This window comes from Equus caballus, chromosome 17 (assembly GCF_041296265.1).
Source record: "Equus caballus isolate H_3958 breed thoroughbred chromosome 17, TB-T2T, whole genome shotgun sequence".
In the NCBI taxonomy this organism is placed as follows: domain Eukaryota; kingdom Metazoa; phylum Chordata; class Mammalia; order Perissodactyla; family Equidae; genus Equus; species Equus caballus.
In genome coordinates, this window is record NC_091700.1 from 49,629,289 (window position 1) to 49,654,748 (window position 25,460).

Here is a 25,460-nt window from a genome sequence, read left to right on the forward strand (position 1 = left end):
TTCTGTACAAAGAGAAAAACTTTATTTTAGTCAATGACTTGATTAAAAGGAACTCAAACGTACAATTGAGATCTTTAACAAATTGTAAGTTTTCATGTGTATTTCAAAATAGCTTGGGAAGGAAGTCTTATAAGCAGGCCTTCTGGGCAAAGCAAAGCAGATAAAAAATAGCAAGTAATAAAGGATGATTATGACATTTTTAGACTTAAACTACCTTTTCAGTACCTTTGAACATTCTGGATAAAGTTCTGTTTAAAGCTATTAAAAAGTATTCTGTTAAAAGTCTTGAATAATATCGCTCAGATTGAGTATAAAATACTTCGTGGTCCCTTGAGCATCAAGATGCTTCATACTTTGCTTGTCTCAAGTTAAAACTTACTTGACAGCACGTGGTATATGAAGTGATTTCACACCATGCCCAAGATGCGGGCCACCCACCAGCTACACGGCATGACAATTCTGCAGACCGAACGACAACCTTGATAATTATAAGGCCATGGATAATAGCCTCCCAGGGGTTCACAGATCTTCTGGCAGTGGGTGTAGCTCCGCCTACACTCTATACAGCAGATTCCTTCGTGATCCAGTCTAGGGTCGAATGTCATGCCTTCCCCTTCCTGCTGCTGTGAAATAAAAGAGCATTATTCGTGTTTTCTTCATAATGCGAAGTTTATAGCATGCACGTTATTTTTAAATAAGATCCTGAATGTTTCACTGCTACAAGAAATCAGCATATTTTCTGTAAGGAGATTTCCGTCTTAAAACCTCATAATTCAGAATTCCTTCTCACATCAAGGGACTTCATCTACCTAATCTGTCCCTGGCAGGAAGGTTTTTTTTTTTTTAATGTTACGGTGAAGTTTCCCCATACCTTTAATGAGCCATGGTTACCACTCAGTAGTGACTCAACTTGTTTTAAATAGGAAAACAGCATGATTCAAAAGTAGCATTTCTGCCACTGCTGATTTTAAGTCAGCGGAACACTGGTGCCTTCTTGTAGGGCTTCCAGTGCTCTTGAGAGCACATTTTGAAACTCACTGATCTAAGCTAACGGATTGCTATTCCAGTTGCAGTGGGTGAAAACGTCATCCATTTAGCTTCCACTGCCTTTGTTTCAACATAAGGGGGTTGTCACACTCAGGAAAAGACGACATATAATGTGGAAAAATTCAAGACCTTGAACTTTACCTTCTAGTTTGTATGTGCCATAATTATAGTTACACAAACACCTACAAAACCCTCCATTGTCACTGCTGGAAAGATCACAGAACTGGAAGGAACTTGCCCCCTGTCAAATTTATGAATCTGGTTTTCTTTTTCATGGAATTCTAGGGCTGTAGATTCTGTATCCTCTTTAATAGGGCATTGGATTACATTGTCACGAAGTCCTTATTGCTGATGTAAATTCTTTATTCGATTTCAGCCTCTTTCCTGGAAGAAGCTGAACAGAGAGATGCAACACCAAACACAAACTGAACCTAAGCGACCCCAGCACCTTTTCTGGTGTACAAAAAGAATCTCAATTTTTCAGGGAGGGGGGTGGAGGGCTTTTTATTATGACCAATTTCAAACATAATGGAAAGCAGAGAAAATTGTGTACTCAACATCTAGATTTGACAGTTGCTAACTTTTGTCCAATTTGATTTTGTTTGGCTGAAGTATTTAAAATTTTGAAGTGAAGTTCAAGAGAATTGAAGGGAGGCATTATGACACTTCACCCATAAATACATTAGAATGCACCTCCAAAATGGAGTGTTTTCCTAAACAACTACACTGCCATTACCACACCTAACAAAATTAGCAATTCCTTAACACCGTCTGGTACAGCCTGTGTTCAAATATTGTCATCAAAATATTTGGTGTCTTACTTTCTTACACCATTATTCTTTTATTCAGCCTCCCCCGCTCCCCCGCCCCCGTATCTCTTGAAGTAAGTTCATCTGGGACAGCAAAAATAAAAACCACCTCATTAATTGTAGCTGACTCTTCCCGGTAGCGGGGAGTCCAAAAGCCTGTTGAGGCCTTTCCTCATCTGAGAGTTCAGCAAAGGTTTGTTAAGATTAAAAAATTGGGAGGAAATCTCAGGTTGTTGCCCTAGGGTATTTCCTTACAAGGGACATGGGAGGGACTGAGATCAGGAGGAGGGGTTTCTGCTTAAAGCTCAACACTGTAACAAAGGGAAAAACTGGTACATCTAGAGTTTTTCAAGGAATAGAGATGACTCAAGTCTGGAAGCAAGGCAAAGTCCCGTCCTGCACTTCTGTAAAGGGGCTGATGCCCTCGTCCCTAGAAACAGATTCAGTTAGCCCAGCTACCTGCGGAAAAAACTAGATTAAATTTTGTTTCCCTGTTCAGATTTTATTTCTTTTGTAATTATTATTTGAGTTTTAGGGAATGAAGTACCATAGTCCTGGATTTTCTGATAAGCTTTGGGTTATTTAGAAAATGCGTTTTGCTCTAAATCTTTTTAAAATATATTAGTCTAAAATGATAAACCAGAAAATATATTTGTAACACATGAAACAATATAGGGCTGAATAGGCCTCATAGGAAAAAAAATACACATGACTTATTTGTGTATGAAAAGATGCTCGACCCTACGCATAATTAAAGACAGGCAAGATAAAACAACCTGGAGATACAATTTTACACCCAAGAGACTGGTTAAGATTTTTTAAAAGTGATAACAAGTTACTCGTTTCATCACCATTTGAAGATGTGTAGCTGGTGTAATTCCTCAGAAGAGAGTTTGGTGTCCTCCATTGAAGTATGAAATTCCCATCTACTTGGACCCATCAGACCCATGCATCAGTGTTTGTGCTACAGCCATACTCCCACATGTGTACAAGAGGTCTAATAAGGCTGATAGCCAACTAACATGGAGAAAGTTAATGCTAACTATATGCCAAGCCCTGTCTAACAGCTTCACCTGCATTTCCTCATTTACTCCTTCCCATAACCCTATGAGGCATGTACAAGGTGTATATTAACAGAATTCGTAACAGCAAAAGACAGGAAAATAATGTCCCTCAAAGCATAACTGGTTAAGTTTCTGTACAAATATCCACACAATGGAATACAATGTAGCCATTAAAATGAATGAGGTGGATCTAGGTAGGAGATACAGAAAAATCTCCAAAATACTGTATTGTAACTGGAAAGAAAGCAAGATATCAAAGTTTTGTATGCTCTTTTGTGTTAAAAATACGTGTGTGCATGTGTGGGAGTGTACTTTCTTATGCAAAGAAACTGGGCAGCCTGCCATTGTTAATAGGTTGTCCTGGGGAGGCTGGCTGAGGTAGAAGGGAAACTCACTTGGTACTCTTTTATACTTCGTTTAAAATGTACATGCACGTATTATTTTTTCAGTTAAAACATTAGGTACAAATAAATGCTGTTTTTCTTCTTTCACTCCATGAAAAACACAGTAATGGTAAGTAATATTTCATTGAGGATTTGAGAAGTTGTTAGCACATCAGTGTCATCCTTGCACCAGTTCTCAATGTCACCTCTAGGTGAGTCTGTCTGCCGACTGGACTGAGAGCCCCCGAGGGCAAAGTTACTCTTGACTGTGTGCACAGGGCCTGGGGAACAGCAGATTCTCAACGAGTGTCTGTGGAACGTATGAATAAAGTGGATATGGAGGGGGAAAGAGGATCCTTTCATTCTGTGTGTTGCCTCCAGGGCACACTTGGAAACATTTTTAAATAAATTCCTGATGCGAATTTGTCTTTTTGGATTTGCCTGTGACTCAAAAAGAGGAGAGCACAGAAAACTACTTTGAATAAAGGTTACAACCAATCAGGATTTTACACTACAGAGGTAGTGCTTAAGTTTAATGCTTAATTTATAAACCTTGCAACAAACGAGATACTTTTTTAGTAAGTCTCAGTTGAATACTAAATGCTTGTTTGAAAGCTCAAGTAGAAACACCACCAGTTCAGTGTTAGGTTCAATGCATTCGTCTGAGCACGTCATGGAAACGCCAGTACGCACGTGGTAAGGGTTGTCTGGATTGAAGGGGCCTGAATCCTCTTGAACACCGGGTCTCGTTTCGTTGTTTGGTCTTCCTGGGGCTGGGTTGCCCTGTGGTCCACTCTGTGGTCTTTTTGTGGTATTTGTAACAATTTTTCTTGCCAATTCTCTTCTTTCTCTCTGGAGTTCTGCAAAAAAAAATTGCTGTAAGTTATTTCTTTATTTGAATAATTAAGTTCTGTACAGGGTGAAAAACATAAAAAACGGCTATCAAAACACATACATGACTAGATACTGTTTAAATTTGTATTCATGATTTTTGTAAAATGTGGCATGTTTCAGAGTCTCGGGTTAGGAGTTAAACATACAGATAACTCAAGTTTTGGTTTATAATCCTATTGACATGGATATTGTAAGATAGCTGACAAAAATCCATTCTCAATCCTCTTTTCCTTTTCCTGCCCCTGCCATACAGCATGTGGAAGGAAAATACCACTCATTTCCCTAGCCTCCCTTGCAATTAGGAGTGACCAGATGAGACATTTCTGCCCAGTGAGACATAAGCAGAATATGCTAGTGCAGTTTCTGGGAAAACTTTTGCTTTCTTGGTAAAGAGGACAGATATGTCTTCCTTTCTTGAATGCGGATATGATATCTGTTAGCCCACTTGTGACTGGAAGTGATAGACACAAGGATAATCAGCCAGCATGGTATGGGTAGCAAAATGGTAAGACAGAAGGAGACTTGATGATATCACTGAGTAGCTGATAATGCCAGAAACCCATCTTGAGACTCCTGGCTATATGAAAAAAGTCACCTTGTATTTGTTGAAACCACTGATGATCAGGTATTCTGTTACTTCCAGCCTTGTGCATTCCTAATAGATTGACTATACTATGAAGCTTTATGGTTTTAGGGGCCTTATTATCTTGGTTGATTCTTTTAAAACTCCTATGGGATAGAAAAAGTAGGTGCTTTTATACATGAGGGCATTAAGGCTTAGAAAGGCCAAATGACTTGGCCAAGATCACAGAATGGGTGGCAAAGAAAGGAGCTGAACGTGAATTTCTCTGGCTTCCAGCCCAGTGCTCTGGTTCACCACACTGCCTCACAGGTCCTGCAGCATGACCTATGGCTGCTGAGTAACAAAAATGGAAAGTACCACACAGTGTGAGCTTCGGTGTCTCTCTCAGTCTCAGTTTCTTCCTCCGTAAAATGGGGATGATAATAGTATCTAATTATCAGGGCAGTGATAGAATTAATGAAAAACTCTGTCTAAGGGTTTTAGCAGAGAGTTTAGCGTATATTAAGCACTCAGATATTCGGTAGTGGTGATGATCTCATGCTGGGTCATTTATGAGGACGGAGATGTGCTTTGCAGCCACAGATAGCTTCCAGACAGCTGCTTGGTTTCTGAGGCATCAGGGAGACCTGGATTCAAATCTCAACACCGCTTCTTTCAACTAACCAAATGAGCTCAGGCAAGTTATTTAATCTCTGTGAACCCCAGTTTCTTCATCTATAGAAAGGGACTATTAGTAGTGACCTGGACTACTTGTCCAGATTAAATGAGCACAGGATGGAGAGCTCTAGCACAGGCGCAGCTCAGCAGACACCAGCTTTCGCCCTTCCCTCTGACTTTGCCCAGCCACCATTCACAGTGTCTCTGATAAGACAGCTGCATGATGCTGGTGACCTGCCCACTTGACGAGCCAAGGCAGACTGCTGGACACTGGAGTTGGGGGGCTTTTATTAGAATTAGGTGGTGAGGCAGCCAGGCATCCTCGGGGGGGGGGGGGTTATTTTCTTGATTTTATTATAAAATGTGACTGCATTTATGAGAGATTGGGAAAAAAAATCTTTTCTTTTCTTTTTTTTTGCTGAGGAAGATTCACCCTGAGCTAACGTCCATGCCAATCTTCCTCTGTTTTGTATGTGGGTTGCCACCACAGCATGGCTGACGAGTGGTATAGGTCTGCACCCAGGATTCAAACCTGTGAACCCGGGCCATGAAACAGAGCATGCCAAACTTAACCACTATGCCTCAGGGCCGGCCCCAAATCCTTCATTTTTAATGTGTATGGTATCCCATCCTATGGCTATATCAACAGTTATTTAATCCTTTTCAAATCTGGGGGCATTTAGGTGGTTTCCACTTTTCTGGTGTTGTACGTAATATATGTAATTCTGCTGTGGATGTTGTGATAACTGAATGCTTAAGATGTGGTCATGCTGTTGGACTGTGAAGAACTAAGCCACATCTTTGATGTAGGGAACAAGCTCTTTCCCAAAGGGTGAAGGTGCTCATTCTGTCAGTCATCCTAGCACTGCCAACAGCACTGTCTTCCTGTCCCCACCCCCAACCCCTTGCCCTGCTCTATCATTTTCCCATAGCACCTTGTATCGTACCATACAATTTTCTTATTTAAATTTAGTGTTTATTTACTGTCTCCCCTTGCTACAATATAAAATTCCTCGAGGGCATGGATTCTTGTCTATTCACCAATTTATCCCAAGTGCCCAGAACAAGTAAATGGCACATAATAAGCCTTCAATAAATGTTTGCTGAATGAATGAATGAACTCTCTGGGTAAGAGACTTGTCCTCAGATAGAAAGTGCTTAGGGAGAGCTCTCCATGAAGCAGACTTTTGTCCTTGACTGGACAGGTGACAAGATACTGGAGAAGAAGTTCCCGGGTAGTGGAAAGCAAGGAGGCTGATTCCACGTGGAGGAAGTGAGGCATCAAAGGTGAGAACTTGGCAAGTGGCCACAGGATTGTGAGTTTCGAGCACCCACTGGGGCAAGAGCAGGGATGGCAAAAGCCACAGCCCATTTAGCTGCCCACTCCCCGGCCCCTACATTGTGGCAGATACTGCTCATGGGACTCTTTCTTTTTCTTTTTTTTTTTGAGGAAGATTAGCCCTGAGCTAACTACTGCCAATCCTCCTCTTTTTGCTGAGGAAGACTGGCCCTGAGCTAACATCCATGCCCATCTTCCTCTACTTTATACGTGGGACGCCTACCACAGCATGGCTTTTTGCCAAGTGGTGCCATGTCCGAACCCAGGATCCAACCCGGAGAACCCCGGGCGCCCGAGAAGCGGAACGTGCGCAGCTAACCACTGTGCCACCGAGCCAGCCCCTGGACTCTTTCTTCTTGAGCCTGCATGTGGCCTCAGGATCCTTCTCAACTCACTCTTCCAGATAGCCACTACCAGTGGCTTATACACTGAATCCCGTCTGGCCTGCCTGGGCTAGAAAGTAACTATCTTATCCAAGCTTTGAGATGGAATAAGACTTGTGCCAACTGTAGGAAGAAGTTAGCCATGGCTGAATGAGAAGCCTAGACTTTCTAAGCCTGGTGAGGTTTTTGAAAAAATTGCAGCCAGCTATCTCCGGAACGTTTTTCATCTTGACAAACTGAAGCTCTGCTCCCTTTAAACCATATCCACCCATTGCCCCCTCCTGAGCCTTGTGGTTTTAATGCCTGCATTTTCTTTATTTCCATGGTGCTCTCTCTCGGTGTCCAATAAAATCTTTCAGAAAGTGTAGTCTATCTCAGCTGTGCTAGGAGAAAGGCCTTTTTTTCCACACCTGAGCCAGAGTACCAGGTGGGCCTCTGGGCGGCCAGTGGGGTGACTGTGGTGGAAATCAAGAGTGAGAGCAGCCCTGGGGACGGGGAAACTCAGGGGCAGGAGCCTGGCCTGCGCGGTTCACCTGCCCTTCAGCACCCAGAAATAGTGGAAGGTGTGCTCCAGCCTGGGTCTGAACCCCAGGGACCCTTCATTTATTCTCACCGGACTTGGAAGCTAATGCTTGAGCCTTGAACTTAAGGAATCCCAACCCATACCCACAGCAGCTTTTTTGGTATGTGTGTGAGGAAGAGTGGCCCTGAGCGAACATCTGTTGCCCATCTTCCTCTTTTTGCTTGAGGAAGACTTTCACTGAGCTAACATCTGTGCCAATCTTCCTCTGTTTTACGTGGGATGCCACCACAATGTGGCTTGACAAGCACTGCCAGGTCCAAGCCCGGGATCCAAACTTGGGAACCCCAGGTCACCGAAGTGGAGCGTGAACTTAACCACTATGCCACCGGGCTGGCCCCAGCCCACAGCAGCTTTTGGCTGTCCCATAATTCTAGGTTTCAACATAATAAAGATTTGGCGGTATGACAGCTTCTTAGTCCCTGAATTCTCTGCCTTAGGAATAAAAAAATGTAAAATTGGAAAGTGCAAACAACAGATTAAGAGGCAGAGCAGAAAGAAGCGGGAATATCATAAAGAAAGACCACAGGTAGTGCAGTGGTTTCTGGCTCCCAATCTGCTTCCTGTTAACCCTGCTGCTCCATCCCTTCCCTTTAACATTCGCGGCTGTCATTTTCCTTCTCTTTGATCTCTCATGCCCATTCCTGAGACACTGCAACAGTGTGACACGCATCCTGATTTATCTTCCTTGTTACACGCTCAGGCCTGTGGAGGGGCTCACAGGAGCCTCATGCAAACCAGGAGAATTCCAAGCAGCCATTAAGAGAATTTAAAATGTTACCTTTTGGATACGTTGGTTTAAGCCAGAAAATAGGAAGGTCACCACAGAGTTCTAAGACTTTAGAACTCAAGAAGCTGTTGTCCTTCACAGGCTGGTCTACAGCCACCCAGATAAGAGAATTTTCTTCATATTTAACTGGCATGATCTTGCCTTCCTGTAAGCAAAAATGAGATACACTGAGCAAAGAGGACAGTGGAACATGCTGCATATGGAGATTCACGTGTTGGTAAAAGATTACTTCGCCTTATGAAAACTTAATGAGAATTCTGTATGTAGGTCTATGTGCGTGCACACGCACACACACACACACTTTAAGGTTCTCATCTCTTCTCTTTGTAGCTCTCTTAACAATGTTCACGCCCTCATGTTGCCCTGCCTTTGGATAGCTGGAATGTGTGAATACGAGTGTCCTCAGTGGAAGTGAAAATTACTTGATACCAAGTTTGAGATTTAGGTTAACCTGATGTTTTTGATCAATGATGTTTTTGAGGAAAAGCAATTGAACGGGCCTGGAATGCTATAAAGGACAGAGGAAACCTTCACTTGAAGCGAAAATCCTTTGGGGTTTTGTTCTGCAGCCTCCCAACAACAATGGAAAAAGTGATTGGTTCTTTAATGTCTTCAAAGTCTTACTCAACATAAACCATTTCTCCATTTCCCAGCTATAACAAAACATGTCTCAGATGTCCCTCGCATCAAGCACACCACTGAGATTTCAAAGCTAAACCCTGGATTTTCTTCTACAGCGAGATACTGAGAATGGTTTGATAACCCAGGAGAAAAATTTATTTTGCCAGGTTGTTCCTTTCATGTACTTACTAGTTTGCAATAGGTTGGAGAAATTAAAATGTTTTCTCCGTATTTTTAGCTAAAAGCAGCATTTCATTTACGCCTTCTCCCTCAGGCTTATGGCTGCATTAAAACAACTGAAAGTCATTGGAGGAAGCTAATGCCCAGGTAATCCAGTTATTTACCTTAAATTAAATGGCTCCATCCAGGAAATGAATGCTCTTTGGGTATAGAAGCTTTCTAAAATTATACAAAACTGATGAAAAATGTATGAGAGCAAGTGGTGCATAAATCTACCCCATCATAATCTAAAGGGTGTGGGCAAAGAGTGGGATGATGGGGATGACACATATATATACATGCGTCCCACAAGCTAGGAATGTTAAAGAAACTGGTGGCATATACTTTCAGTGGCCTGCCCAGTCTCCACCTCTCTCCTGTTCCTTGCAACATAATCCTGCTTCTGTTTGAGGCAGCAATGTGCCTGGTCCCAGGAGAGACACTCGCTTTCTCAGACTCTCCAGCTAGCGGTGCCCGTGTGACCAGTTCTAGACAGTGAGCTCCATGCTGACGTATGTTGGCGGGCTGAGAAGCCTTCTGCTTTTTCTGCTTGAAGGGAAGTCACGGTTGGCACTGCTCAACCTCTTCCTGACTTCCCTACTTGAATGCATGGTAGATGTTTGGAGCTGGAAGGAAAGGGCAAAAAATCAGAGATGCTGGCCCCTGAGCCACTGCTTGCAGCCACCTACCTCCACAGTGCTTACTATGGAGAAAAACAAATCCTTATTTGTTTAAGACACTCTAAGTGTAGTTTTCTGCGATTGACAGCCAAAAATATTCCTAATGTACACAAACATATTGTGTGAATTTGGTTTTCTCCACCACAGAATCCACCATGCACAATATAAACAACTAAAACACAAGACAAATAATTCGGCTCTATGGCCTAAGGAAAGAATCAGATGCAGACCAAGATTTAAATAGAAAAGTATTGGGGCCAGCCTGGTGGTGCAGTGGTTAAGTTCCGTAGCCCAGGGTTCACCAGTTTGGATCCCAGGTATGGACCTATGCACCACTTGGCAAGTCATGCTGTGGCAGGCGTCCCACATATAAAGCAGAGGAAGATGGGCACAGATGTTAGCTCAGGGCCAGTCTTCCTCAGCAAAAAGAGGAGGATTGGCGTCAGATGTTAGCTCAGGGTTAATCTTCCTTAAAAAAATAAATAAAATTTAAAAAATACAAAAGTATTCGCCACCATGAATTATTTCTGTATTCAAAAAATTATTTTGAATTGTTTGAAATAGTGAAAAATTGAAGATACCTGAAGTTTTTGAGGACAGACTTAAAATTATGATATGATGAAATATAACACATCCATTATAATGTACATTTGAGAACTAAAGCGAAAATAATAAGAATGTACAACAGTATCACTTCAATTATGAAAAGAATATCACACACACTTGCATATGACGGAAATTCACCAAAACATTAACCTGAGCTATCTGTGGGGTGTGCAATTTGGGCAATTTCCTTCTCTACTCTTTTATGTAGTTCCCAAATTTTCTACGTTGACAAAGTATTGTTTTTAAAAATCAGAAAAAAAAGACGTGTTTTTTAAAAACCCAGAAAATGTACTGCAAACTTCTGATTAGCTCTCAGTCAGCTATGGTTGGGGAGTTGGTTCCTTTGGAAGGCAGGAGAGCAGAACCAGGTCTACAGCCACTTACGGGGAAACGTCGAGGATTATAGTTCACTGAGGCTTCATAATAGAAACAGAGTGATATGACTGCACAAAAAAGGTAACGCAATAAGAGAAGTTTAAGTTCAAGAACAAAGGAGGTATAGGTCCGTTTTTATCCTCTGTACTAGTGGAGTCACACTGAGAGCGTGGCTCTCCGCTCTGAACGGCTCAGCTCAGGAGGAACAACTGGAACAGGATCAGAGGGAGAATGACTGGAAACCATCCCACAGGACGAATGGTTGGGGAAACTGGGAGTAGAAAAGAAAACTGAGGACAAGACTGCCAGCTTTAGAAACGCACAGGCTGCTGTTTAGTTTTTGTTTTGTTTTGTTTTGAGATGCTTCCTGCTGGTGCTCCCATGAGAGCAAACAATTGGGCAGTTTCCAGGCACCTTTCTTACCCTTATTTTCCCTCTTTTGCCTTGAGGGACCTGATGCTTGCTTCACCTCCCTCTAAGGGATACTGGAAGGATCAAAGATGATCATAATAAAATTAATAATTATAGCAGCAGCCATCCATTATCTAGTAGGTTCTAGACCCATGGAGACAGTCTACACACCCCTAGTTTGTAAATGACAAAACTGAGGCTCAAAGAATTGAAGCCAAATCCACAGCAAGTGTCAGAGCTGGGATTTGAACCCACATTCTTCTGACTCCAAAGTCCATTTTCTTTCCACCATACCCTGCCGCAACTCCAATGGAAGATGATAATGAATGTGACCACTTCATAAGCCCTAATGTATCAAATAAATGGAACATTACTGTTAAACATAGTTTTAGAACTGTGTGTGCACTTCTTAAAGTAAACTTTTATAAAATTAAGACCAAAGGCAAGATATTAATAATAAATGGAAGAATTATGTTTTTAAAACCTCACAGGTTTGACACATAGAAAAGGAATTCGATATATATTGAGTAGCTTCATTGGGCTGAACTTGAACCAATGGGAAGAAATTGTAGGGGGAGCCATGACAGCTCCCCCTGTAGGGCAAAACAATTAGAACTACCTCCCAAGAAGTTGCCTGACACACAGAGAAGAGAGCACCTGTCGCTGATTTCCAGCAGAGGCTGGGCGATCAGCTGTCAAGGATTTTCAGGAGGGATTTTCACATTGAGTGGAACTGAGGCTAGAAGGCTCCTGAGGCCCCTTTAATGAAGATTCTATCACGTGAAGTCCTTCATGTTGTCTTAATCACTGATCAGGTAGTTCCCTAACATCAGGCAAATAAGGCCATAGGAAGACCAAGCCCCTTTATGCACTTAAAATATGGTTTTCCAAAACCTTTAAATCTACTACATCATGTAAGAATGCTCACTTGGAACCAACCAGGAGGACCAAAATAGTTTAATTCCTTTGGCAGAGAAGACATAGAGCTTATGTTCTGGTCATGAACCTATCCAGGAACTAGAGACAGAAATGGTTGCACCTTCAAACAATGTCTGCCAACCTCTCTTGAGGTCTGGAGCATGCTGGTACCCACCAGTTCGGAGGAGATGCTCTGTTTGGTCACGGTGCCCACCTCAGGAACGCGAGCCTTCACCTGGGCTTTGATGTAGCACTTCTCTCCTCCAGCAAAACGGATTCCTGTGATGCCCTGGGAGAATAAAAGTTTATCCATCCATCTATCCATCCGTTCATTTATTCAGTGTATTGAGTGTCTACTGCAAGCCAGGCACTGCTCGGGTCCTGGGTCTAGGAATGAATAAACAGATGGAATCTACCCTCATGGAGCCTATCTTTTAGCGTTATTTACCAAAAACAAAAAACAGAGATAAGGTCAGGTGGTGATAAGTGTTATGGAGAAAAATAAAGCAGAATGCGAGATAGGAATGACAGGGAATAGTACTTTAGACCTGTGGTCAGCCTCTACCAGGGGGTGGCATTGGAGCAGAGAAGGGCTAGGTTAATTGCTCCATTGATCCCGCAAACTCAAAGGAAACACCATCTTTCCTATGCAGCTTTCTCTGACCATCCCAGTCTAAGCAGGTTCTTCTCCCTCTGACTTCCCAGAAGCCCTCACGTCTTCCTCCCTCATTTGGTGCTTAGTTTTCAGTGTTTATACGGTAGTTCCTTGTGAGTGTCATCCCCTTACTCAGTTATAAGCTTCCTGACATTGGTATTTGAATCTTTTCTTTTTTTCTTTTTGGTGATCCCACAAAGGTTCTCAAAAGATGCTGGTCCAATTAATTAATTCCATGAATTCGGATTTTTCCTAAGTTACCGAGCCCAGAGTAAATAGTAAAGCTTTCTGTAACACAAGGAGCTGAACTTTGCTCCTAGGCCTTTTGCAAACACTTGGATATTTTGTCTTTCTCCTCTGTGAGGTATAAACAGTGTCTCCTCCTCATCTGCCTAGGGACCAGCCTCAAGGGAGACCTCATCCGCAAGGCTCCCATCTTGGCTGACAGCTCGGCACTGATTCACCCACAAAGCGCATCAGGCGCGACAGCAGGTTCTGTCCCCAGAGTGTTTACTTTCACCCTGCTGCTTAATTTCATCACTAGCGAGTGGCCAAAAACAGTATTAAAGGTCTACACATTTTATGCCGTAATAATGTAGACACCAACAGAAATCTGAACATCTCAACTTGTCAATCTTCTGTTGAGTTGAGACAAACGTTGGGAAGACACAGAACCAGTTCCAGTGTCAATGCCAGGGAGTGAGGGAAGAAAAGCATTTGTAAATCTAGGGGTCCTGGCTCAGGATTCAGCCTTCTTTTGTGTGTGTGTGTGTGAGGAAGATTGGCTCTGAGCTAACATCTATTGCCAATCTTCCTCTTTTTGCTTAAGGAAGATGGGCCCTGAGCTAACATCCATGCCAATCTTCCTCTATGTTGTATATGGGATGCCACCTCAGCACGGCTCGAGGAGCAGTGTGTAGGTCTGTGCTCAGGATCCAAACCTGCGAACCCCAGGCCACCGACGTAGAGTGCACCAACTTAACCACTACACCACCAGGCCGGCCCAGATTCAGCTCTCTTAAATGAAGAACGAAATTAAATGTAAGTCATTCTTGAGGACATTCAGGGAGAGTTATACGACATGTAACCTCAGAGCCAGGAGCCCTTCAAAAGCTGCTGGGTGACAAAGCAGAGAACGGAGAAGGAAAGGCTCGTTCTTCCTAAAGCTCCTCATTATGTGCCTTGCGGCCTAACTGACCACGTACACAGATGTAGCACACTTCACGTATTTCTCCCAGAGTCACCTCTCACTCGGGGAGGCTGGGGTGGGGGGCATCAACCCTGCTTACAGAGGAGGAACCCCAGGCTTCCTGCAGAGCTTCTGACTCACTGCATTAAGATCACCTGGAGAGATTTTAAAAACAGATGCCTGGGTCTCTCCTCAGAGATTTCCATTTAATTGGCCTGGGGTGGCGCCCAGACACTAGTATGCTTAAAAGATCCTCATGAGTTTATGATGTACAGCCAGGGGTGAAGACCACCAGTTTAGGGAGAAAGGAACTTGTTCAGGGAAACACAGTTTTTAAATGACTGAAACAGCCTGCTATAGACTGAGTGTTTGTATCCTCCCAATATTCATATGTTGAAACCTAACCCCCCCCACAAAGAGATGGTATTTGGAGGCGAGCCTTGGGGAAGTACTTAGGTCAAAAGGGTGGAGGCCTCATGAATAAGATTAGTGCCCTTGTAAAAAGGGACCTCAGAGAGCTCCCTCACCCCTTCTGCCATGTGGGGACGCAGTGAGAAGACAGCTGTCTGAACCAGGAAGTGGGCCCTCACTAAACACCCAATCTGCTGGCACCTTTATGGTGGACTTTGCAGCCTCCAGAACTGTGAGAGATAAATTTCTGCTGTTTAGAAGTCGCCCAGTCTATGGTAATTTGTTACAGCAGCCGGACTGGACTAACACACAGCCTTGGGACCCAAGTTTCTTCTGTACCAGTGTCTCACAAACTTTCCCTGGCATCAAAATCACCTGGAGGCCTTGCTAAATAAAGCAGAGAGTTGGCCCCCGCCCCAGCGTTTCTGATTCAGTCGATCTGGAGTGGGCGCTAAACTTTGCATTTCTAACAAGCTCTTAGGTGATGCTGCTGCTGGTGGCCTAAGGGGGACACTCTGAGAACCACTGCTCTCTGCTCTCCCCTGAAGGCCTGCTCCTCCTACTCTGCAGGTAAGGTTAGAGCTCACGGTTTGAAAAACAAAAGGCAGGAGAGGGAGATTGCTGCCCCCTCTTAACTTCACACCCTCAGATCCCTGAAATGTGAGATACAAGAGAGGAAAAACCAGATAACCATTACCATGGCCCCAAAGGAGAGAGCGGCTCTACTGAAGGATTCACAGCTCTGAGTGTGCATCTAGTATTGACTTAGTTCTGACAGTCTACACGCTGCAAAGAGAACGGAAACCCCACGGGGCTGGGTCCTGTGGGGAGGAATTCACACGTATTAACCACCCTGTCTAGCTACAAATCCATATCAAGCAGCCAGATAGATTAAGAGATTAAACAGAGGGGAGGAAAAAGCACAAGGAAGCCAAGAAACCTCCTGGTTTTTTTTTTTTTTTGCAAACAAACAAGGCCTTAGAAGCTGGTGATAATGAAGAAATTTGCTGACAAAGGTAATGAGTGAAGGGTCCAATGACCTGACATTCTTTTATGGAGAATCAGATATTCTTGTTTTAGCCACACTTTTTTTTTTTTTTTTGAGGAAGATTAGCCCTGAGCTAACTACTGCCAGTCCTCTTTTTTGCTGAGGAAGCCTGGTCCTCAGCTAACATCCATGCCCATCTTCCTCTACTTTATATGTGGGGCGCCTACCACAGCGTGGCATGCCAAGCGCTGCCATGTCCGCACCCAGGATCTGAACCAGCGAACCCCGGGCCGCCAAGAAGTAGAACGTGTGAACTTAACCGCTGCGCCACTGGGCCGGCCCCTAGCCACATATTTTTTCTTTCTGGGGGATCTCATCTATTTCTGTAGCTTAAACTAGAAGTTCCCAAGGAGGGTGAGGAGGCTTTCCCCCAACGGGGCGCTTTAGAAATCCTTAAGGGAGTTTTCCATTGTCACAAAGATTAGGGGCTCTCTGGCCCTTTATGGGGCAGGGCCCAGAGATGCCAGGTCCTGACGAGCCTGCGGAAGCCCTGAAGAACTAACTAACTGCCCGGTCCTCGTTAAAAACCTGATTGTGAGTGTCTGTGCCCAGAACCTAACAGTTTTACATAGAAACACAAAGTGATCTTTGGCGTACTTTTAACGTACCGCAAATTTCCTAGGAAAGCAATTACTAGGGAAATTAGAGAAAATGATCCTTGTGTTTCACTGTTTGAGAAAATTACCTGATATTTAATTTGTCAACACACACTTAGATCAGTCTGCACTTTAGGCTGTGGCACTGACAGTGATTGAAGCCAGCACACGACTTGATGGTGTCTCTGAGTGCATCAGGCTGAACATTTACATATTGAAGCTTGAATTTTATCATAAATTACTTTCATTCTATTTTTCCTTTATGTTATAGTTGGGGGTTACACTGATTTTTGAAATCAATAACCTACCTACCTACCAGGTAAGGTTATGCTATCCTTTTTTTCCCTCCAGCTTTTTAAAAATTTCAAATATTCACGAAGTTAAAAGAATTGTATAGCAAACGCTTGTATAGACCCACAGGTTTATTCTATCTTTAATTTCTAGCCAGGATTTTTGTTATATAAATGGGTCATTAGGTGTGAGAGGGTTGGCTTAAGCCACCAACACTGATGCTTTTGAGGGTATAACTTTCTAGAATGTAACTATGAACTAACCCAGTATTTGCATTTCTCAGGGTATCAGGGTATGCCTTGGCTATTAATCTCCACTTGTCCTTATTGTGTTCAGAGTCGATCGAAATCTCTCCCCTACTACAAAACCCCACCGTAGTAGCCCCACCTTGAATCAAGTCTGCCTCGCCTCCGTTAACAAGGGTCCTGAGTCATTGTTCTTTAACAGTACAGAGCCTGGAGCCCTCTGTTCAGTGCTATTCCCCTTCAGCAGGTTTTTTTCCACTAGTTCTAAAATCTTGGTGGGGTCCTGGGTTAACAGGGGAGACTGTTTCCTCACAATTCAGAACCTTCCCTAATCTGGCCCCACTGCATCCCCATTCTCCTCGCTCCCCCACCTTTGGCTGCACTGGGCTACTTAGACCCCTGGAGCAGGCCTGCCATTTGTATTCAGTATTCTTCCCTGGGCTTGGAAAGCTCCGCCCTTCTCCTCTGCCGGTTGAAATCCTAATCATTCGCCAAGACCTGATTCAGCTGTTGCCACTTCTGCAACACCTGCTCCCACCCTCTATCCGGCAGCGACTGCCTCCCCTCTGCGCTCCGCAGCCCTCTGTTCATAGCTTTTGAGGAAACAAGTGTCACTCATCTTTGCCTCCCCCATGCTTGACACTGTCCCTTGCACACAGTAGGCCTCAATAAACACTGATTGAATTTGAATGACAGTTTAAAATACAGGAGAAAGTAATAGTGCAGGTACCATGGCGGCTGATTCACATGTTTTCAAAAGCTCAGGCTGGTTTAAACCCATAAAAGGCTCTATCCATCAAAAAAGTGTTCTACTTACCAGTTCTGACTTAGAGAAATGTGGAAGCTATCAAAGAGAATTGATCAGTTTAAAAAATATTTGTGGCCCTGTTGGCCTATGAGAACAAAACACAATCAATACCATTATTAGAACCAGAGGATTATAAAACAGAAATATAGGTTTGGGATTAAAATATTTTAGAAGTATTTTCAAGATACAAGCACATCTTGAGAGAGACGGATCTTTTCTTCATCTGTGCAGCCACCTTTGCGTATCTTGATATTGTGGCACGTTAGAGGCATTCAGTTTTGTTCTGCAGTGAATGATGTGTGTGTGGGAGCCACATTTTACAATTTTATATTGAGCAGGACAAGGGTAAAAAAATGCTTTTACCTTGTCCTGGGTCTTGCAGTAAAAGCCTTTAATAGGTCCAGAGAAATGATCCTTGTGCACTGACTAGAACCATTTGCAAAGCGATGACTAAATGAAGAGCAGCTGGGCACACGCAGGGCTGCAGAGCCCGTCCCCAGGGCACAGCCCACTCTGAACATAGCCAGTCCTCATGATGATCAAATAAGATCTAACATCAGTGGGGCGCTAACGTCTGTTTGCTATTCAAAAAGACTTGTGAGGTGTGTTTTGGTATCAACAAGGGGAGTTCTTTCATTCAAATGAAAAGCATCTCTAGTTTCCTATCAATCAGAGGAAAACAGGTCGATGAGATGTTTGTAGGCCAATAAACTATCAGAAGACACATTATTTTCAAGAGCTGTTTTTCATTATGAAATCTCACCTACTTTACCTACAGAAGTAACAGGAGACCCCAAGGAATGATACCTCTTCCTCATCTCAGAACACGGAAGAGAGTGAGATACTTATGTTGGCCAACAGGAAAACAGGCCTGGGTGATCCTTTGTGTTGTAGATGTACACTGAAGCATCGATATATAGCTTAATGTCTCAAATTGCCTGTGGATTGAATTTTTGAAAACAAACATGTTTGCCCTTTTCACAGGAGAATCGAATATTTTATCTGTAATAGGCCAGGGTCAGAAAACATGATATAAAAGAGGAATTTCTCCATGATAATTTTCTGGATTAAATGGGAAATCTGAAGAACTGAGAAAGCATGCAAATAGATTCCACCTGTTGTTGATGAGATTATTAGTTTATTGAAATTTCCCTCCTCTCTCTGTAAGTTCAAAATTCAGACCTTGCAACATTCTAAGATAGTTTCTGCTTTTTATTCACCGTGTTACAGAAAGCTGCTTGGAAAGAAATAGCTCTTTCAAGTCTTTCTGCCAAGACTTGATATAGTTTCAAGAAGAACCTCTTCTTTTCCATGCCGAGGGGTTGTTTTTTTCCTTTTGATAATATAAAAGACAAAGTGTGGTCCTTTTTCAGAGAGAATATGTGGCATGATGTATGTGGGTTAGTGGCTCTATGTCTGCTATAAAGCATGGTTACCATTTGGGTGTGTGTGAGAGATGCTACTGCTCCCTGAATTGGAAAAGTCTCCCAGGCTTGCCTGGTTACACTCTCCAAATGCATGAAATATACTTACATTCTGGAAATCATTAACTTCAATTGCTTCTTCAGCTCCACTTCCCATTTTAAAGGTCTCCAAGTTGTTCCCAGCATCTATTTCCATTGACCCATCTTGTAATTTCCCATTGATACTCATGGTATAATGGACATTGTAAATCTGGAAAGTGAACATGAGAGTTAGTGATGCTTTCCTTTTAGAGCAATTCAGGGCTTATCTTTAGACCTCCAGTATATGAGATAGCCTTCATATTTGTCAGAGATATACTGAATCATCCTTAATAGTAAAACATTTACATATGAGGACTTCATCCATATACCAATCACTTAATACAATGATGTCTTTAAAAATATCTTAAAAGTAAAACCTTTCATAGTGTCTGATACCAATTCAAATAGCTCAGTGATTCGCAATCCTAGCTGTGTATAGAAGCATCTGAGTAGAATCTCCAGCTCTCATGCCTGGGTTTCCCCCTGGACCAATCAAATCAGAACCTGTGGGAGTGGAGCTTGGGCACAGATCTTTCTTTTTCTAAAGGTCAATCCTACTATGCGGCCAGAGTTGAAACCTATGGATGGATAAATGGAAACTGAGAAGGCAGAGGGTTAACTGGCTGTTAACTGAACACATCTGCAGTGGCACCTCAGTTGGAAGGTTCCTTTTAATCCTTTGGTCAAGATTTGGCAGGGAACGTAGTACATAGTAAGGACTGCAGACAGGGCTAGGATATGCCTGATATAGAGCGGGATCTGTAGAGAGCAAGGTCAATGTGCACATCTGTTTCAGCTCAAAATGGGAGTTACTCATTTTAATGACTCTATGGGACAGGCATATGGTGTTGTATGGCATTGTGTTAGGACGTGTGGGGGGAGAAGGGGGAGAGTCTTGGCATCGTAGAAGAGGACTGGTCCAGGAAGCAGAAGAACAGGTGGCCACGCCTCTTACATCTGGGTCTTGGGAGTGGCCTTCAGAGTGAAACGAAGAAGCTGGACCTCATAGGTGGTTTTGATTTATGTCCTTAGAGCTCTGAAGTTTCACAGAGGCAGCCCAGAGGTGAGGGTGGCAGAGCAGGTGGGACTGTGGAGCTCTTTTCTCCCCTGTCCACCCACAGCTTAACCAGAGAGGCTTGGCTTCTTATTTGTTTTATGTGTTGGATTTCTGAGTAAAATCTTATGAAAAATTCTGCTGTTAAAAAAATTTTTTTTAAAGTTTAAAAATTTAAATTAGATGATCCAAAGGGCTCTCTTCGTTTAGACATCTTGTTACTACACTAATTTAAAAAATAATTCACCCACTGCTCCTGGTCAGTGTGTGGCTGCCCTGCTAGAACTTTCTCTGTGTTGGGGATAGTAGATGGATTTCTTTTCTTTTTTCTTTTCTTTCCTTCTTTTTCTGACTTAGAGTCATATGTGTATATATAATATCTTAGATGATATATATATAAAAACTTTAAAGGGGAGGAAATGAGAACTGATGAAAGACACTCGCTACGTAGTGTCAGGTCAGTAGGTCAGAACTGCAAACAGCTCAGATTCAAGTGTGATTTTCTCCCTCATTATGAAGAATGACTGCTACGTGGACACACACTGGAAAAAGTATCTGTTGTTATTGGATCATTAGCTGCAGAAAACTCATTATTACAAGACCCACAGAGCACTGTTTTATTTTATCAACAGACATGTAGAAATGGCTTTGCTGGCTAATACCCTTTAAGGCAAAAGCCTTCATTAAGCGGAACAGAAAATCTCGGCATCCAGCTTCAGCTCAACCATCTCTCAGCAGCCCTCCTTCCCTCGGATGGAGGAATTTAGATTCCTGCGGTATACTGTCTCCGGGCTTGTCTGACCATAAGAACCACTTCTGGGGGTTCTGATTTAGTGGAGCTGGAGCAGAGCCCACCAATCTGTTTTCATTTTGCACCTCAGGTGGGTCTTATGATCAGCCAAGTTTGGGAAACCTGTTTTCTTTGGCTGAGCCAGTGCTTTCTGCAGGTAAGGTTTAGAAAGCAGACTCTGTTCTGTCCCCATGCTCTCCGAGCAGCCACTATTCACATGGGTTAATTATGCCTGTCAAAACGAGCATGGCAGATAACACTTGTGTGAGTTCCTGCTGGCACAAGCATCCTTCACTCAAGCAACAAGAGGCTCTTTTATTTTTTTGAAAGCATGGCACATAAGCTTTTACTAGTAAAGCAGTGCAAAATTTAAGAAATTAACTGTTTCCAAACTCTTAGCAGGTCTTAAGGAGACAAGATTGTTAACACTGGAAGAGTGGCTTTGGGTCCTAATCCCACTTTCCTCCACCACCACCTTCCTCACAACAAAAGCTTCCTAACTAGGTATGGGTATACAGCATCCTTTGTAATGTAGCTTCAGCCCATCCTTTATAAGCAGTACACGGTCTGCATGGGGCAGCAGTGAGAGGTCTGTGTTCTCCTGAAGCGACTGGGGTGGGGGTGGTAAACACTCTGAAGTTATTTCCAAAGTACTGGGCCCCGAGCTCAGAAGGAGGCTGGGCTAGTGGAGCAGTAATCACATTATCTGCTCTAAATTGCTGGAGCTGTTAGCACCTTAGGCTATTTCTATCAAAGTATAATGAAATGTATTATTTGCCAAAATTCTGCTCAATATGGTGCCTTTTACAGCCAAGGATATTTGCAAATGAGTTTCTAATAAGGGTTCTATAAGATTAATTACATAATGTTTGGGACAGTGTCTAGAAAAATCAGTCTGAGAATAAAGGCCCCAAGCAATGATCTCTCTTATTCCCCTATCCCACAGGGTAGGGTTGTCAGTTATCTCACAGTGGTGGGAATTTCCCGTATTTCAATGCCTTGTTCCATTTACGATAATGGGGATGAAATATGGCCTTAATATTTGAGCCCAATCACTTGTCCCCCAGTATTAGCACTCCGATGCTTCACAGTCCTCCAGCTGACTTGGAGTAAGCTTGTCCTAAGGGAATTTACCCATACGAAAGGGATACGAGGTGAATTACAGCTGGTTCTCCTCTATAAACCAATAGGAGGAGCAGAGGCATGGATAATCCCCAGGGAGTCCACTGGCTGGGCATATCTTTCTCTTTGACAGTGACTTACCTTTTTGATTATGCTTTGTTTGGGCTATTCAGATTTGAATTCAGGGAAAGCAGACCTGTGCATATGTTATGCATCGATGGTGCCAAATTTACTCTATTTAGTATTTTGTGATTTGTTTTTCAGACTTAATATGGATCAGCATTGAATATTTGGGGAGTTAAAAAAAAACCAACTACCACGATTTTCTTCATTCTCCTGCCTGTATAGGAAATAGCAATAACTTCGATCGTGGGCAATAAAATGTGATTCACTATTCCTCTGTATTCTCAGAATTTAATACCACTCTCTTGAACCAGATAGCCAACCACCTTGCAGTAAAGTCAAAGACGTGAAAAAACGGAGCCCTGCTTATTCGGTATGATCTTTCCATCTCTCTTTCCAGAAGCTTGTTAGTTAACTGTGTTGGCCTTGAATAATTAAATACCATATGGGATTCATTTTAACATATATCATGACCAAAATCTTTACCAAAAAAAAAAAGCAAAGCTATTTTTATCCCCAAATGACCTATACCACTGAGGTTTTGTCATCTAAAAGATAACATTTACATTCGAATACCATAACCATCTAAACTCTGCTATTAATGGAGATGTGGATATTGAAATTATTCTCATGTTCAGATTTGCTGCTTTCAAATATGAGCATCTGGCCCGGCTTCTATATTTAAAACATAAATACATTAAGGCACTTTTCAAATATACACAAAATACGGTGCGATTCTGATCTTACAAATTGATGCTTGTAACTTTGATATAGTCTCTAAAACAGACTCAGTGCTAAACGGCATGCTTATCTACATTAGGTATTTGAGTTAGAAATACAAATTATGCAGTGACTGCAGAAGACGTGATGCGTAAAATGGCTGAATTGCTTTCAGCACCGTTTTCTCTAAGTACTGGAATTCCTTCACGCTTTGAATTTCATGGTGGGAGAGAGGGGGAAAAACCGTCAGAGATCCTCTGAGGGTAGTGATTAAGAAACAGCCCTTTGTGTGCACCCTGGAGATGGAATTCTTTCCCATTAGTCAGAATAATCTTATACCAGGCCTGGCAATGGTCATCAAGATAAAATGCCCCCCTTTACGTAGGGGAACAAAACAAATTCTGCTCAGTTAGAAGCGCTTTTATACTCCTAGAGAGCCCGCGGAACTTTAAAATAGATAGTTGCATACAGAGAAAGTAGGCCAGCCGTTGGTGAAACAGTTACCATTAAATCACGTGTGACTAGGCCAGAATTGATTTTTAAAGAGATTTATCACCTTTAAGGAGGTTAGACCTTTTTATTTCCCTTAGAGCAAGAGAGAAGGGAGCATTAAGGAACAGGTACCATGCAACGAACAAACAAAAACTCCTGAAAGGTCAAATTTGTCCCCACTGCTGGGTCTGAATATTCCTCCACCATCTTTGTCCCAGGTTCTTAGAATTAACAGCCTTTCTCAGTTGGGAGAGGCCTTACAGTTGCTTTTCTTCTCTAAGGATAAGTAGCTGCTTTTCTTCTCTAAGGATGAGTAAACCGAGGCCAGAAGGTGACGTGCCTTACCTATGATCCCACAACTGCGTAGAGGGGGCGCCAGGCTGAGATCGGCCGAAAACGGCTTTCCTTGAACCGTTCACTGCATTTTCCCGCTACCTTACGTTTTAATACTCTCCCTTAAAACCTAGACTGGCTTTTCTACAAAGTTGCCCATGAGCAGAGAGCAGCCTAGCGGAGGTGGATGGAAGAAGGCAGACGTGCCCCACCCGGGAGACCCTAGAGGAAAGCAGAAGCTGGGGCGAGGGGGCGCTCTGGCTCCACCTAGGGAGGAACATGCGGGTGACAGAGGGGACCCCGCCACTCCGCGCGCCTCCCCGGCTCCGCGCACCTCTCCGCCCTGCGCAGCCCGACTCGGGTCCGCACCGCGCGCGCCGCCTTCCGGACTTACGTGATTGTCGCTCCCCTTCCAGAAGTAGAAGGCCCCGATGGCCCCGAACAGCAGCAGCACCGCCCCCGAAATGAGGACCACGGCTCCGGCCTTGAGCAGCCGCGCGGGGCTGGAGGGCTTCACGGTCACCGTGGCGTACGCCTGCGGGCGGGGGCCGAGAGGACCGGTCACCTCTGCGCCGCCCGTGCCGGCGGTCCCCGCGCAGCGCCCCCAGGGACTCAAGGGTCGGGGCGGGAAACAGCTCGCCCTGGGCTCCTTCGGGCGCCCCCTTTCGCCGCGCTCCTCCCGCGGGTCCCCGGTACTCAGGCGCGGAGGTGCACTCTCCGCCGGCCCCAGGACGGTCCCTGCTGACTCCCTTTTCACCCTCCCCTTCACACCCGTCTATGCATCCCGTGCTCCCTGCACACGCACACACGTGGGGCGCCCCCACCCCCATATTTGGGCGCCCAAATTTGCTCCCACATTTCTGGCACAAATCCTGACCCCAGAGAGTGGTTTGGAACACCCACACGAAGCCTGGGCCCTGAGTGTGGACTAACCTGGCAGCAGGACTGGGGACCCTGGGCGGTACTCACCGGGGGACTGCAAAACTCGACGTTGTCGGGCCCCACCAGGGCGATGGGAACTTTGTCCGAGCTCTCCGTCATGGCTGCGGCGGGAGGAGCGAGTCACCCGGAGGCTCCGTGCGCGCCCTGGGCTCTGTCCTGCTGCCCCGATATGCTGGGCATTTCAACGCCACACACGCGCGCGCACACACACCGTGCCCCGTCCCGCCCGGGCCTGCCCAGCGGTCCCCACCCCTTCCAGGGTCCCCACCCCTTCCTCACCTCTCTCCTCCCTTCCCTCTCCCGCCCGGAGCAGCAGTGTGAGCTCGTCCTGCGTTCCAGATGCGCCCCCTTCTCGCTCACTCTTGTCTTCGGGCCCCCCAAAAGCATGTTGGCAAACCTGAGTGTGAAGGTTGGGATGAGGGGGAGGGGAATGGGTAGACCAGGGATGCTGAGTTCTGCGACCCCAAGAAATGCTCAACTCCCAGGACTCTTCCCACCATGCAGGAATCTTAGAATGTCAGACGGCTCTGCTGTGACACCCAGCTGAGGACCCGTTTCCTGCCTTTGTATGCGTGTTGGGGGGCGGGGCGGGGGGCTGGTGGAACTGGATGGAGAGGAGAGCAAGGTTGTGTTGGCGCACAGGGGACACTGGTTGAAGTTTGCCAGGGTTTTCACCGACCTGACGTTGCTGGATGGCCCCTGGACTAGAGCATGGGGTAGGATAGCCCTCGGCCAGGTGTCCCTAGGAGGCCTAGGTGGAGTGTACAGCCCAGCAAA

General features: G+C 44.2%; 1 protein-coding gene across 2 annotated transcripts; it reads right to left on the reverse strand.

Moving 5' to 3' along the window:
* On the reverse strand, positions 1–25,215 carry CNMD (chondromodulin). 2 transcript variants are annotated; one of them, XM_005601262.4, is made up of 7 exons: positions 24,711–25,215; positions 24,136–24,276; positions 19,136–19,276; positions 12,535–12,648; positions 8,521–8,674; positions 3,997–4,163; positions 1–620 (listed from the first exon to the last, which is right to left on the reverse strand). In XM_005601262.4, the coding sequence occupies exons 1-7, from the start codon at positions 24,780–24,782 to the stop codon at positions 408–410; spliced, it is 1,002 nt and encodes a 333-aa protein (XP_005601319.1). In that variant the 5' UTR covers positions 24,783–25,215; the 3' UTR covers positions 1–407. The 2 variants fall into 2 exon arrangements, with proteins under 2 accessions (XP_005601319.1, XP_001493054.1); XM_001493004.5 differs by having other exon boundaries at positions 1–623.
* Between the last annotated feature and the right edge of the window lie 245 nt (positions 25,216–25,460).